Source organism: Hydra vulgaris, chromosome 03 (assembly GCF_038396675.1).
Source record: "Hydra vulgaris chromosome 03, alternate assembly HydraT2T_AEP".
NCBI classification, from domain to species: Eukaryota; Metazoa; Cnidaria; class Hydrozoa; order Anthoathecata; family Hydridae; genus Hydra; species Hydra vulgaris.
Genome location: NC_088922.1, coordinates 46287069 through 46302492, shown reverse-complemented (window position 1 = coordinate 46302492; position 15424 = coordinate 46287069). Strand labels below are relative to the sequence as shown.

At 28.9% G+C, this 15424-nt stretch overlaps 2 protein-coding genes across 3 annotated transcripts in view; one reads left to right on the top strand and one right to left on the bottom strand.

Moving 5' to 3' along the window:
- LOC100211039 (uncharacterized) overlaps positions 1-5246 on the top strand; it is a 37196-nt gene extending 31950 nt beyond the window's left edge. Inside the window, exon 3 of the mRNA XM_065793420.1 lies at positions 2061-5246. Coding sequence (XP_065649492.1) covers positions 2061-4913 — 2853 coding nt within the window. The 3' untranslated portion in view covers positions 4914-5246. The remainder of the gene's footprint in view (positions 1-2060) is intronic.
- A 7810-nt stretch (positions 5247-13056) lies between these two features.
- The window catches only part of LOC101235917 (armadillo repeat-containing protein 2), a 36788-nt gene continuing 34420 nt past the window's right edge, over positions 13057-15424 (bottom strand). For both annotated transcript variants that reach the window (XM_065793419.1, XM_065793418.1), the window contains exons 13-17: positions 15264-15371; positions 14700-14826; positions 14389-14549; positions 14069-14234; positions 13057-13408 (exon numbers count right to left, since the gene is read on the bottom strand). In XM_065793419.1, coding sequence (XP_065649491.1) covers positions 14083-14234; positions 14389-14549; positions 14700-14826; positions 15264-15371 — 548 coding nt within the window. In that variant the 3' untranslated portion in view covers positions 13057-13408; positions 14069-14082. The remainder of the gene's footprint in view (positions 13409-14068; positions 14235-14388; positions 14550-14699; positions 14827-15263; positions 15372-15424) is intronic.

The window sequence follows — 15424 nt, the reverse complement described above, 5'->3', positions numbered from 1 at the left end:
GGTGAGGGGGTGTTACCCCTTCCCTTTTCCCCCATCATATGTCCATGACTATGAATATATACTATACTAGTTATTAAATAACACTGAAGTTTATTGTTTATTGATTTTCAAAAAAAATATCCTTCATTACAAAATTTACCTTTTAATCCACTTATTGTCAGTAAGCGCCATAAAAAGTTTTGAAAAGCAATGGTTTTTATATTGCCCCCACAATTATCGGAATAAAAGTTGAGTTCATCATACTCTTGAGGACAGGTAGTCAGGTAGTGCAAAAGAAAAGAGCAAGTTTCATTTGGAGACTTTCTAGCCTGCCCCTCATGATAAAGGTAGATTGTTGCAACGTTTCTCTTCACATCATGAATAGAAAATACACTAATCGTTAACTGCCTTAGGTAAAATAGTTCTTGCACAGGTATTTTGGGTAGCAAAATGTTTTGCATATAATCTACTGCTAGGGACAAAACATTTACATTTTTTTCTTCCCTAGCACCCTGTACATCTTGTTTTATGGCTTGGTAAAAAAATTTTGCGCGTCTGAACTGGCTGCAGAAGTTCATAAATGCATCATCAAGGTTGTCTTTGCCAATAGATTTAAAAAACTTTCTTGAACAACTGAAAAAAACATGTTGTAATTTTACTTTTAAAAAAATTATAGGTACCCTAGTCTAAGAAGCAAAATAGAGTTTAAGTTAATATACGATAAGTGAATGTAGACTACCCTTAAAATGTCATTCTATTGTCTTAGGCCTACAAATATTTACAGCATAAACAAGCAATCAACAACCTAGGTCTATAGGCCAACTATAAATTACAGAGCCTAAATCTGACCAATTTTTAGACGAATTATTACAATTTGGCAGGCCTATTATTAATTATTGTGTATTATCTCTTATCTGCAGGGATCTGCGATAGACTTTGCATCAACCTTTTGTCCCCTGTGGTTTTCATATGCCACACTAGTAAGCCTAGATTTCTTAATCTTTTTCCTTTTATAACTATCTGGGTTTCTTATCTTTTTTTTATAGCTTGTATGATCAGACTCGCTACCACTATCACCCATTTAAAAAAGCAGTTAATCAACTCAACTCACTATTAAAATGATCACACATAATAAATCAGCTTTATTCACCACGCTGTTGTACAACCAAAACAAGAAAGTGAGGTTACATTTGGTCTGCTGTCTTCAAAGCAAAGTTTCTTGTTTTTTGTTAAAAGTTTTAACAAAAAACCAAAACTTTTAGACACTATATAGGCTAGAGAAAACTTTTGACAGACATCTTTTTAACACAAAATGATGGAGCTATCCTTTGAATATAGAAATTTGCAAAAAAACAATTTTGTAAAATATTTGACTTCCGCCCTTTTAACATTCACCGATTCATTTACTCTATTTTATATAAATGGCAACCATAATTTAACAGCATAGTCATTAGGGGCTTCTAGGAGTAATAACAATTTTGCCAATACTTCCTAAAATATTTTTTTTATTCAAGTATTTTATGTAATAGCTTTTAATTATGCATAAAATAGGCACAGCACACCTTGTTTTTACAACATACCTAGTTTGTTTTCTAGCAAATACGTTTTTGTAAAAATAAAAAAGGTATATGCAGCTGTATTTTTACAAGTCTTTGATCTACTTTTTCTTTCTGCATTTACCTTCCCCTGGGCACTACCAAAGTCTTACTCTTTTCTTCTTTTAGTTCATTATATCGTTACTTCTCGATAACCCTAAGTACATTGAACATTTTACATTTTATCAGACAGTTTACAATAAAGCTTGCATTACCTTTATTTACATTATACAAAAGGTTTGAAAAAACTGAAATTTCTAAAAATGGGCATTCTTTTCCCCTGCAATTTAAAACAGTTTTGTTGTTGTGATTTAAAATAGTTATTTTTATTGTAATGTAAATGTGAATGTGAAAAAGTTTTTGTTTTTTTATGTTATCTGTTGTCATAAGTTTAAGAATTTTGCAAAAGTAGATCACTATATTTTTTCTGTTTTCCACAAGACTAATAATAGCTCTTTTATTTTCTTGTATTATGTTTATTTTTAGGGGGAAGAGAGTTTCATTGGAGATGAGTTAGTTTACGGAGGCTGTAAAGGAGAACAGAAAAATTCGGTCGATTATAGAGAGTGTCGCTATTTTAAGAATGACGATGCTTGTTGCCGATATTATTTCATTACTATCTGCTACGGACCTTATATTGAGGAAGTACTTCAAGAGTTAAGTCAGGAGCCAACAGACATAATAGTTATGAACTCGTGCTTATGGGATGTTCACAGACACGGTAAAGCAGGCGTTGAAAAGTACGAAGAAAACTTAGAAAAGTTAGTTTCTGCATTGCAAAGACTTATTCCAGACTGCCTTTTTATTTGGGTTACTACACCACCTGTTCATATAAAATCAAAAGGTGGTTTTCTTATGCAACCTGGAACTGATTTAGTTAAAATTAATGAAGTTCGTTATTGCAATGAGATTGCACGAGAAGTGTTCCGTGAGGCAAATGAAATTGATAGTCGTTTTCGGATTGTGGACTTAGACTATGTTTTTAGACATTTTGAACATCATCGTGCCTCAGATGGCGTTCATTGGAATGCAAGAGCACATAGACGTATGAGTAATATGATATTAGAGGAAGTTTCAAAAGCTTTCAGCAAGGAGGTACCTAGAGTTTTAGGTGGATGGGATGTGCAACCTTATTCTATTCCGTACGAATCTTGGGAAAATCGTCTTGCAAAAAACTGGGGATCAACCCCTTTTGAATATGATATATCCCATCCAAGTAACTGGGATTTTATGTCTGGACTTGATTTTCCACCTGGGACACATATGAATCCTCCAGAAGGTTTTCCACCGTTTCATAACCCTCACTCTGTTCCACCATTTGGGACTCCACCTTTTATTGACGATCCAAGTGGGTTGTTAAGAAACTTGCCTTTTTATGATTTAGATGATCTTGGTCATGCTCGACAACAAGTTGAGTATCAATCAGAAAGCCGAAAACGTAAACGCCAAGAAGATTCGGAAACAGATGTTGTTCCTGAAAAACAATATCGCTTTGGTTTTACGAACTCGCATATTCCTGTGAAAGGCAAAACAAATCAGAATGGCGAGCAGTCTCCTAAGTTTTCCATCATTGAGGTTGACGGCAAAATGAAAAAGCTTGTTCAGATAGACGATGACACTGTAATACACGTTATGTTTACAGATAAAGAAAAAGAGGAATACCTAAAAGATCAAGCTAAGAAACTCGAACAAGAACGAATAGCCAAAGAGAAAAAAGAGCAGGAAGTTGCTTGGTTAAAAGAACAAGATCAAAAAGAAATCGATAGTGTTTCGGGTATCGATAATGAATGTTTTCAAAACCAAACAAAAAAAATTAAAATGGATTTTAATGAAGAAGTTTCAGCTAAAATTTCGGCATTAGCAAATTTTTTCCTAGAGCGCTATTTTAAAAGCTCAGTCGAAACGAATATTTTTAATATCGTTCCTCCGTTGACTGTGTTAGCTGCTCAAGTTTTATTAAAATTGCATTTTTGTAAATCAAATCAAAGTATTGCTAATCATACTTTGCAAAATCATAATCAGCGAGAATTAAACTGCAATGGATCACACAATTCTGTTACATCAGTTAGCAATTACTCTACTCCTCAGCAGAGAGATATACCAAAAACTAAAGTAGATACTAAGGCATTATTAGCTATGCCTTCTCCATTTGCTAAATCAAGAGTAAACAGTAATAGCATAGAAAGAAAATATGTAGAGTTATCTAATGAGCCAGCTTGTAAATATAGTTTCGATGAACCCAAGGTTTTAAAAGAATCTGAGGTTTTTGTTAAAAATGAGGAATTAAAAGAAACTGAAGTGTTAGCTAGAAACGAGTTTTTAAAAGAATCTTACGCATTGCCTGAAACTAAAACATATTTGAACGTAAAAACAGAACATTTTATACCTGAAAACGAAAATAATTCTGTCGAAAGTTTGGTAACGAACTTCGTGGAAAATTTATCTCCAAAAAAAGAAATTGAAAATTTACCTGAATGTCCTGCAAATAACGTCTTAAGTACACCTAATAAAGTAGATACTTTCATTACAGCATCGGATAGTTCTGAAACTTGCTCTAAATTATCTGAAACAACTTCTTTGACAGTTAGTAATGTAGTCTCTTCCACATTGGATTCGGAAGTTGACTGTTCAGAAATAGACACTTCACGTCCTAAAAAGAAAAAAGATAGGAATCCCAACGAAACGAAAGAAGAAAGACGTTTGCGAAAGAAGTTAAGGAGAGAAAGAAGAGAGGAACGTAAACGTTTAAAGGAAAGTAATGAGTTGTCTCAATCGCAGGTACCTCCAGTTGTCCAAACTGAAGCTATGTGGGATCTTTCTTCAAGTGAAAACCTGATTAGCAGACAGCGAAGTTCCACTTGGGGACCAAATTACATGTCTTTATTTAGTCAGTCTACAAGTTTACCATATAATCAAACTGTAAACAATCAAGCAATATATTATCAGCAGACTATTCAGCATGGCTCTCGTCAGCATGGTACCATAGATCAACATGAAATATATAAACAACAATTAGAACAACAGCAGCAACGCCTCGCTATTGCGCAAAGACAAGCTCAACAGCAAGCTTTGTTATTGCAGCAACGCCAACAACAAGAAGCTGCTTATCAAAAAGCGCTCGGTAATAACATTGTTCAACCCACCGTTCCTCAACCGCAATTGTATATAGACGAATACGGACAAACGTATACTTTAGAAGAAGAAACTTTCATTATGGGACCTTCGGGTCAAATTCAAAGCTTAAATAGTTCATACATACAACAGCAAATGCAGGGGGCACAGTCACCATTAATAAATCCCTCTTTGTTATATTTGCAACAGTCATCAAAATTTTTATAAATATAAAAAAAAGAGGGTATTAAATTTATTTTTCTCGCTTTTCTTTTGAATAATTTTCTTATGTTGCAACAAGTTTAAGTCCTTACGGGAATGATGTCGCTGCAGTGCTGTTTGTGGTCAATACAATTGTTTGCATATTTTATATATATTGTTGTTTTTGTCGTTTACCGAATGTTTTTTATATAGAAAAATATTGCTTGTAAATATTTTGTAAATATGTGGTGCGATATTTCTTTTCAAAAAAAAAAAAGTATATATATGATCGTTTTCAGCAATAAAATTTGCATTTTAAAAGGATGTTAGTTTCCAATCAAATAAGTTATTTTGTTTGTTTGTTTTTTTGTTTTTATTATTAATATTATCTATCTACATTTTCTTTATGTTAAAAAAGGGCTCATAATGTGTAGTTCTTTTTTAACAAAAGTTATTATTTATATAAAAGAAGGCAATAATAATATAAAACAATCCATTAAAAACAAAAGTATAAATTTTTCGCTTCTACAATTCTTTAAGAAATGTCTAAAGAAATTACAAAAAAATAGTCTCAGATCCCTTTTCCGTCTCCTTATTAATTTCTATTCTCCGAAAAATTTGTACGCTTGTGCCTAACACCAAGCTCTGTTTTTTATTTCTAGACTGCATGGCTTATTTAACAATTCTTTAGAAAGAAAAACATATAACAAAAAAGCAATGCGAATAGTATACAAAAATTGTAATTTTAGCTAAGCCTTCTGAACTAAAATCTTTGAATAACTATTCAATCTGAAATAATTTCAATAACAAGGTACATAAACATTTACATGACCTGAACAAAAAAAGGACAATAGGCTAAGCCTTGTATTTGTGTCGTGAGTATTTACATAACATAATTACGGGGTATTATCATAAACTTTACTAACTGTAACTTGAAAACTAAAATATTCTATTTCGTTATTTAGTTTCGAACAGTAGTAGTATAAAACTTAACTTAATGCCTTTTTTAAGGGAGGGGGCATGATTCTTAAGCATTTTTTGTATTCTAATATCAAAGTACACTGTTGACTATAAAGACCGCCAACATTAATTACGGTTATTATAAGTATTAATTGATATCATTGTTAGAGATCCGATTTGTTTTGTTATTTAAAAACTTTGGCATGTAAATTTGCCGAATGGTCACGTACGAACGCCTGAGGGAAGAATGAAGTACATCAGAACAGAGGAAAATTATTTTTCGAACAAACCATATTTTGACAGTTGTCAAGACAAAAATAAAGATTAATAGAAGAATATTTAAAAGTTTACTAGTAAGATGACAAAAGTGCAAAGCACCCAAACAATACTTATGATAATAAAAAATATAATTTTTTTATAAGCACTTAAATGAACAAAGATAAACAACAAATATTTACAAAACAAAATATTTACTGCAAAATAAAAAGTATGCATACAACATTGTAAGGCTTAAGAATGTTTATCCCGTCAAATATGCGTCATCGCCATTGCTTTATCCCTGCGACTTTATTCTAGCTTACACAATCCAAATTTAAAACTTTTTTAAAAGACTAAAATAAAATTTTTTTTTATTCCCTTTTTTTTTTTTTGGTGAAAAGAATAACTCAAATGAAGTTAACCGCCTTAACTTCATTTGAATTATTCTTTTAAGACAAAAACATTTTAAAATATTTACTATACTAATGTATATATGGTACACAATCAAACAAAAATCGAATAATTGTTTATTCTGCTCAAGAGCAGAATGTAAAAGAAAACACTAAGTTAAACTCTTCTTCTATAATTAGTATAATAATAATATCATCTATTAATGCTTACGTGTAGATTTTAGGTTGTAGAGGAGTATTTTATGATCCAGAGCAACTCGGTAGTTACTTTTAATATATTAAAAGTAACTACCGAGTTGCTCTCGATCTTAAATATACTCCTCTACACCTTAAAATCTACACGTTTAAATTCTAAACATTTAATACTTTAAAATCATTAAATTCTACACATTTTAATCTTTAAAATCGTAAAAATTCTTGTTTTTGCTAAACTCTTGGAGCTGAGTATTAAAAAACTTCTTATCTGCCCAAGATTCTTATCATCCAAGTTTTCTAAACAGTTAGGAGTCATCCATAAAGCATGTACGCTTTTTTTTGCTTTTTTTTGTGATATTTTTTAATTTAGTGTTTCCATACTTTTATAATTGACCTAATATACACCATTTGCAGACCCCTCATATACGCCATTTGCAGACCCCTTCTTCCTCTCCAAGTGTACGTACTTTATGGACAATCCCTCAGCAGTCAGTTCCATTTTTTTTTCTATAAACGTAAAAAAAAGTTATTTTCTTACGTTCTTAAGTTTGAAAATAAATATTTATTTTCAACAGTTTTACATTTCTTTTATAAATATAAATTACACATAACACTTTTATTAAAAAATCTTTTTATGATGTAAAAGTACTATTTATAGATTACACGAAAACGGCTTTTTATCAACACCAATTGGCGATTTTATCCATTGAATCGCCTGTTGTGCAGTGACAAAGTAAACGTCGTTTAACTTTCGAACATCATTCATAAACCTTATGACAGCTAAAATAAAAATGTTTTTTTTTCATTAGTTAGAATAAAAGAAACCTTAACGAATTTATTTATGAGATAAATTGAAAAATTGATCAGTTGAAATAAACATACCATCTTTCCTATAAGCTGCATTATTGAACCAAGACGAATGGCTGAACATTGGGAAAGGTTGTTTATTATCCTCGTAGCCTAAAGTTGGTCATTAACATGTTATACGTGTTTTCTTCAGTTTCTAAATTTGTACACTCATCAAGCATAGTAGCAAACGTGGTAGCTGATTCGTCACATTGCAATGTAACCAATGGGATTTCCCATATTCCAGGATACGCAACTAAATGAACGTTTTAAGAATTAAATGCTTTGATATGCAATTACTCGAACAAAAATTGATATATGATAACTCAATAAAAGTAACACTATAGCATATATAAAATTGTTACTTGTTGGGCAGTTAGCCATGTAACATGGCAAAGAAGGTAAGTAATCCAATGTATATGACCACCATCGTGTACCCGGATTAGTTCCCAAAGAACTGTCATACAAAAACTGATTTTCAGTTAACACTTTAAATGTATTTTCTTGGCTTGCAAGAAATGGAGTTCTCCATCCAAGTGTGGTAGTTCCAACTTCTTGCTGAATAGTATTTTTTTGTGTTAAAATTTCCATTTGCAGGTCTTCTAAAGCGGCCTTAAAATGAAATTTAAAAAATTTGCTGATAAATAAATAACTTTGTCGAAACTTAAGGTTTTGTTTGTAAATAGTTTATCAAAAATTCAAAAAGTTTGAATTAAATGTTTTGATCTACTGATGATTATGTATTTCACAAAAAAGAGGAAAATTACTGTATTTACGGAACTTACTGTTTTACTCCACCATTCTTCTGGTAATCTGTGAGTTGCCGAATGATCTGCTATTTCATGGCCTATGAAATATTAGAGTATCCTTTAATATAATATTATTTTTGTGCATTAAAAAGAAGAGAAAAGCGCAGAATGTAACACTCAAATGAGTGTATCTAAAGTAAAGTTTATATTAAAACCAACTAGAATGGTATGAAAAGCTCTCGCTTAAAGACGACGATGTCATATAAATATGGCGGTTAAACAAGAACATTATAAAGTAGAAAAAACTTTAAAATGTAACTTTATACGAAAATAATGTTATAATAAAAAATTACTTATTGTTTGCGGATACCTTTCCTTATTATTCATAAAAAATTTCCTTTGGTTTTAAACATTTTTATGTCAAAAAAAACTCAAGAATTATCAACACTTAAATTCAAAACTACAAAGTTTACTAACCGCTCTGCTGTAATTTCTTAACGTAAGCGTAGTCGGAATTATCGCCTTGCCCCTAACTCCCTAATATATAGGGTAGATTAGGGTAATATGAATACCTTGGTAATATGAGCATACTCAAAGATTTCTTAGATGTAAGCAGTGAAGTTAAGTTGCTTTGTATTTTTTAAATCGACTTTATGTGGCGGTAAAAGGATCAGTACAATTAGCGTAAATTTATATGCAGTAATTAGCGGCTATCATCTAATTAAAACTCTGTTAAACTTTTTGCGTTGTCAAAATAATATCATCACGCATGAATAAATCAGTGGCGAGAAATTTTGGTGCTAAAATAATGAAATTAATTTATTTATAGAGAAAAATATGCAAGCTAAAAATCCAATTCATTTTTGTTTGAATAGTAATGCATAGGAAAATTTAGTTTTGACTTTATTTAAAGATGTGCTTTTCATTGAAATTACCTAGTTTAAAGTCCTAAAAAACCAGTTGTTTTAATTACTTTTGAATAAAAACAAAACATACTAAAAAACGAAGCAATTTTTTTTTATTGCAAAAAATATTGTAGTATTGTTTTAACAAAAAATAGCTTAAAATTTGATCTTTTAATGTTAAGTTTTGTTAATAACGAATCATTATATTACAACAATTAGTTCTAATTATCAGGTTGGTATTTTTTTACTTAATGTTATTTTTTTGAGTTAATTTAAAGTGCTCATATTACCAAGTGGTCTGGGTAATATAAACATTTTTCTACTTTTTTAAAACCACTTTGTTTTTAAGAAAATAATTTTGGGTGTCCAAATATCTAAGTGGATCATAAGGAGGGATCCCTAAAAGTTGTTTAATCATAAAAATTTTGGATTCAGCATAATTATTTTTGAAAATATTCCAATTTTTGCTTAAGGTGGCACACAACCAAAAACACAAGTCAATTTTTTGAAAAAAAATCAATTTTAGGATTTTTTGGAATTTTGATTCTATAATCAATTCCTCCAACATATAATATGAAAATTAGTCTTAAAAATAATATTAAAAGTTGATCTAATAGCATTTTAGTAGATAACAGTTTTAAAAAAATTCTCTAACAACGCCTTAGCAACTATTTGACATTTTAGCAACGTTTGAGTTTTTATGAATTCAAAACAGGAAAATATCATCACAAACTTAAATTTTAATGTGTTATATGCAGACTCTTGTGAATTTTCAATTTTAAAAGTCATACTTCAAAACCTAATTAAAGAACAGAAGTGTTTTTTGACTAGTAATGTCAGTCTCTTATGTTGAAACTTTTTCCTCATTTTGTATCAAATTATATAAAAATTGATTAAAATGTAGTTGAAATAAAATTGTTTTTAAACAAGGAAATACGAGTAAAAGAAATTTATCAAGAAAAATAAAACGAAAATAGAATGGTGTTGTTGCAAATAAAAAGTTTAGCATTTCATCATCATCAATTCATCATCACGAATCAAACAGCTAGTAGCTGTTTTAGTGAAAATCAAATTAAACTGTTCGAATATATTTGACTCTAAAAAAGATTGTTTTGTTTTTATTAACTTTTCAATTCTCAAAAAACTGATAGCTGAAACTGCATGCAATAACTGCTTTCAGCCATTAACTTTATTAGGTGTTGATTCCAGTAGAAAAGGATTTGCACATTTGTTGCAGTTGAAATGTGAACAATGTGTCTAACAGAAAAATGTATAAATTCTATGCAAAACAATTCTGGCATGGCGATTTGTTAAAATGTATACTACTTGTATGCTATGAAAAAAGCAGTTTGTGCTATTTTATTTCATTTCACCAATTTTGAAAACCTGCAAATGCAACATCAGTTTTTTCCTAGAGGATTGAAAAGTTGGAGCAAATATTGGGCTCTCAATCATAAAAACTACAAACCAAAATTATTTATACCTACCTGGATTAAGAATCTTCTTTTACCAATCATCAAAGATTTTCGAGCTGATAATCATCTAATTAAATGTTTGCACGGTACAAAACACAATGTGCTACATTATAATGATGGTGCTAATGGTGTACGAGAAGTTTTAAAGTACTTTGGCCTGAATGGAATTGTCACATTAGCTTTATTATGTAAAATTGACAAAACGAGAATTCGACATATGAAGTCAAAGTCAACGGTTAAAAATAAAATTAAAAAAAAAACAAACTGAGAGCAGTTGATAAAGGTATCATGGATGATCCACAAGTAACAGTTACATTCCTAGTGGATTTTGATAACTTTTATGTTCTTTTTTTAATTTTTTTTTCTTATTTTTGCTTTTTTAGCAATATGTCTTTTTTGAAACTTTGAAACACATTTTCTCATTAACTGAACTCTGGCTAATTATGAAATTTTCAGGACTTGTTTATTACAATGTAATACTTATTTTGACTCTCAGATTTTTAATGGAAAGCTATAAAAGATGAAATATTGTTTAAAGTGTTAAAATTATTTATATTTTATATAAATGTAAAGTGATTTTGTTAAAAATGCAATATTTTTTAAATTATTTTGAATAACAAAAATTCCCATGGTCAAGCAGGATAAAATATGCTTCGGAAACTATGCACAAAATTTTACTTTGAGGTATAAAGACAAAATCAAGTTATCCGATGTTGAAGTTTTGCTTAAAAAACAGCTTTACAATGTTATTTCAGCCATTATGAATTTTTTTTTCAACAAAAAATACTTTTATATCTTTTTTTTTATTTAATTTTTATACAAGTTTGTTTTCCTCAAAAAAAAATTATTAAAATTTACAATAATTAAAAAAAATCTGCTTTCAGTTGTATGCCACCTTATGCTCATAAGGTGCTCATATTACTCTATACATGCAAAAGTTAATATAATTTTTATAATAAAATGAATTTTAAGTTTACAAAACATCAAATTACAAAGACAGAATTTTGATTGATATAAAATGAATTACTACAAAATTTACTTTTTTTACAAAAAAAAATTATTCTTCCCTTCCCCCGGACAATATTAGACCCTAATTTAAAGATCTTAAAGGTCTTCTTTCCTCGTCAACCTTTTTTTAGATACGTTTTTTTTATATAGAGCGAATTTTCAGCAATAAATTAATAAGTATTTTCATAAAAATAAGTTTCAAGTTATTCCTGATCACTGTGGCATGGTAAATTTATAAGATTTAAGAAATTAAAAATTTTAATTGTTTCTATAAAGACAAAAATTAATAAACCCTTGACCGTTTTTTTTTATTGAAGTTTACAATTTTACAATAAGAAGTATTGAACATTAATCGTTAAATCAAAAAGCAGATTTAAATTTTTTTATTTTCTACCACTTACTAAGAGTTAATCAAAACATACAAACGGTTATGTAAGTATAGAAATGGCCGGTGTGAAATAGACTTACCATGCCCCATATTACACTGGTCATATTTTTAAATCTGTTTCCACGTTTTTCAAACTTTTTATACCGATTATAACTAATCGATTGTAACACATTTCAAGCGGGTATTCTAAATATTATTCAGACTGGTACTATTATCCGAACCGCTAATAAATTGCAGTTCGCGCAACGGCTACCAAAGCGTTTAAAAAATTTTAAAGTTAATTATATTATAAAATTTTTTCATATCTTTAAAAGGCATACAATATGTATAGTTTTTCTTTATATGCATGTATATAATTTATTTCTTTACCGCTTTCTATAAACTACTAAAGTAATGAATAAGTATAGAAATGGTCGGTGTGAATAAGACCCGTAGTTAACGGGTCCGTACAGCTAGTTTTTTTAATTTGTTAACTTTTTTCAAATTAGAAATTATGTTTGTATTAGAACTTATGAAAATTTTAAAATATTTTTACGAATACTTTTAACACTCTTACTCTTTGTCCTTCAAGGCGGATTATGATGAACTTGTCTTTGTGGACCTTGGTATGTGGTCTTTATATGGCAATTAGCCAGAGAAAGATAAACCACAATACCTCTTGTATATACTTATTCAAATTTTAAAAAAGTTTTTAAAAAGATACCAAAGTTCCCTAATGTACAAGATAAACTTGAATAAAAAGTTACTGAAAAATATTACAAATTTGTTTCCATTTTTTATGTTTTATTACTGCAAGTTTTATAAACCCTGTAAAAGGTTAGTAAAACCTGGGCGCAATATCTACTGTCTATAAAATATGACGCCCCTGATATTATTTATTGTGTTTATAAAATATGACGACCCTGACAGTATCTACTGAGTTTATAAAATATGACGGTCCTGGTAATATCTTTAAATAAAACAAATAGTAATAACATTTTAATACAACAGTAGAAATAAAATAATGCATTAGCAAATAAATATCAATACAATAAGTAAAATTTATTAACATAGTTTTAAAAGTCTCATGTAACAGGTTAAAAATATTTGAAAAGAAGATTATATATTAATTGTCATATATTAATTCATAATTACAGTGTATTTATATTATTACAATATCTTCCAATTTACAGTATCATTATCTATAACATATTACACTAAGAATATCTTTCAGAAACATCAAAGCAAAAAAAAGAAAAAGGAATACTGGACATTTCGACAGAATAAATCAAAATTAGATATCAATCAATGGATTTGCAGTCGAAGGTAAGTCTTGCAAAAATAAGTTTCTAAAGAAAAACAAGATTACTCATATTTTTAGCTCAGAAAATAAAATAACTGGTGTCAATAATCTCATAAGATTATTAGTGCTTGTTAAAAGGTTGACAAAGAATTTATATAACAAAACGAGAGACATTAGTATTTACGGAAACATTTAATGTATAATATTTCTGGTTTTGATAACTGAAATACTTTGATTAAACTTATTGACGTTAGAAGTTATAATAATTTAAAATTTACAACGCATCCTTACTTTTTTTAAATGAGGGGATGGATTTTATGCTTTGTACGTAAATTTTGAACGCAAGAACTAAAATTAAAATGGAAACACTGACGAAAGAATTGTTGATAAATGAGAATGAATATTTGTTTTGATTAATGTATAGAACAATGTCACATCAGACTATAAATCCAAATAAAATTTGTTAGACATCTAAAAATAAATTCCCGGTGGAAAAAAAAAGAAACAAAACAAAAAACAACATAAATTAACATAATTAAAATTGCAATATAAATTAACTACAAGGGATTTAAAATATATTCAAGCGAATGATTATTTTTAATAGATTATCTATAATTTTTAATAGCTTCATTTTCAAAAACTTTTTGATGTGTATATGTTTCTGTAAATGAATTTTGCACAATTAAGCAAGAAAAAGTAAACTAACCTTGCTTATACTTTTCAATTTGTTTTGTCATTAAAAGGAACGTTGTTAAATCGCTGTAAAAGTTTGCAAGCTACTGGAAAAAAATCTTCATACCACGATTGTTTAAGCCAATTTATAGTGTCTTCGTCTATTTCGGATTTCTCATAATCTAATGCTAACACAGGATCTAAAAATTAAAAGAAGAAATATGTATATATATATATATATATATATATATATATATATATATATATATATATATATATATATATATATATATATATATTACCAGCAATCAGCTTCAAAATTATTTATTTAGTATATATTATTATATATTAAACCTATAAATTCATTAAGAATTGTCACTATGTCGTCGCTCTCTTCTTGATTAAAGAAAAATTCAATGTTAGTTAGTTCGTCTGTATAGTTGCAAAATATTTGGCATATAAGAGCAGCAAGACACCAATCATTCTCACTAAGATTTCTCAACAAATTGATCAGTCTAAAAAGAGTTAGACAGACAACCTTGAGATTTTTAGACAAACAATATTTAAAAGTAATTTTTTATGTTTAATTAAGATTTTTTTCTGCGTAAAATTAAAAAAAAAATGTAATACGGATAGAAAAGTTCTTTTAAAAGTTAAAATAATACTTTGGAATAACATTTTGTTGTTTTAAAATACATTGTTTATCAACCACCATGTTCACAAGAAGACCACAAACAGAAAACAATAATTCTTGATTACTTGAATCTAAAAGTTCACTAACATTTTCTCCAACTAAAAACAATCAAAAAGTTTAAAAATAATAAAGATATAAGTGTCTATTAAGATATTTTACATTTTTTACATCTTAAACTCACTCAAGTTATGCACCGCAACTAATTACCACCCACCCTACCTAGTCACCACCCACCTACTCTCTCAAACCTGTAACATGTAAGCGCCCTGTAAATCATGATAAATATTACACAAAATAAATTTAAGTTATTATAAAATATCACATCATAAAAGAATAAATTAAGTGCAGCACTTCTCACACAATGAGTGCACCACTGCTCAACCCTTACATTAAACTATAGAACACTAATAATGATTACGTTAAACTGCAAAACACTAACAATGGCTACGTTAAACTACAGAACATTCATAATGACTACGTTAAACTACAGAACACTAATAATGACGTTAATCATTATATGATGATCAAAACTTACAGTTATTTTGAATAAGTGTTTCTCTAACATCTTTATTTTGGGTAAGGTTGCCAAGAGCTCGTAAAGCTTCAGTCTTAACTTCCACGGAAAACAACAGCTTTATAATAGCTAAAAAAAATTATTATAGCAACCTCAGTGAAATAAATTCATTGCAAATTATA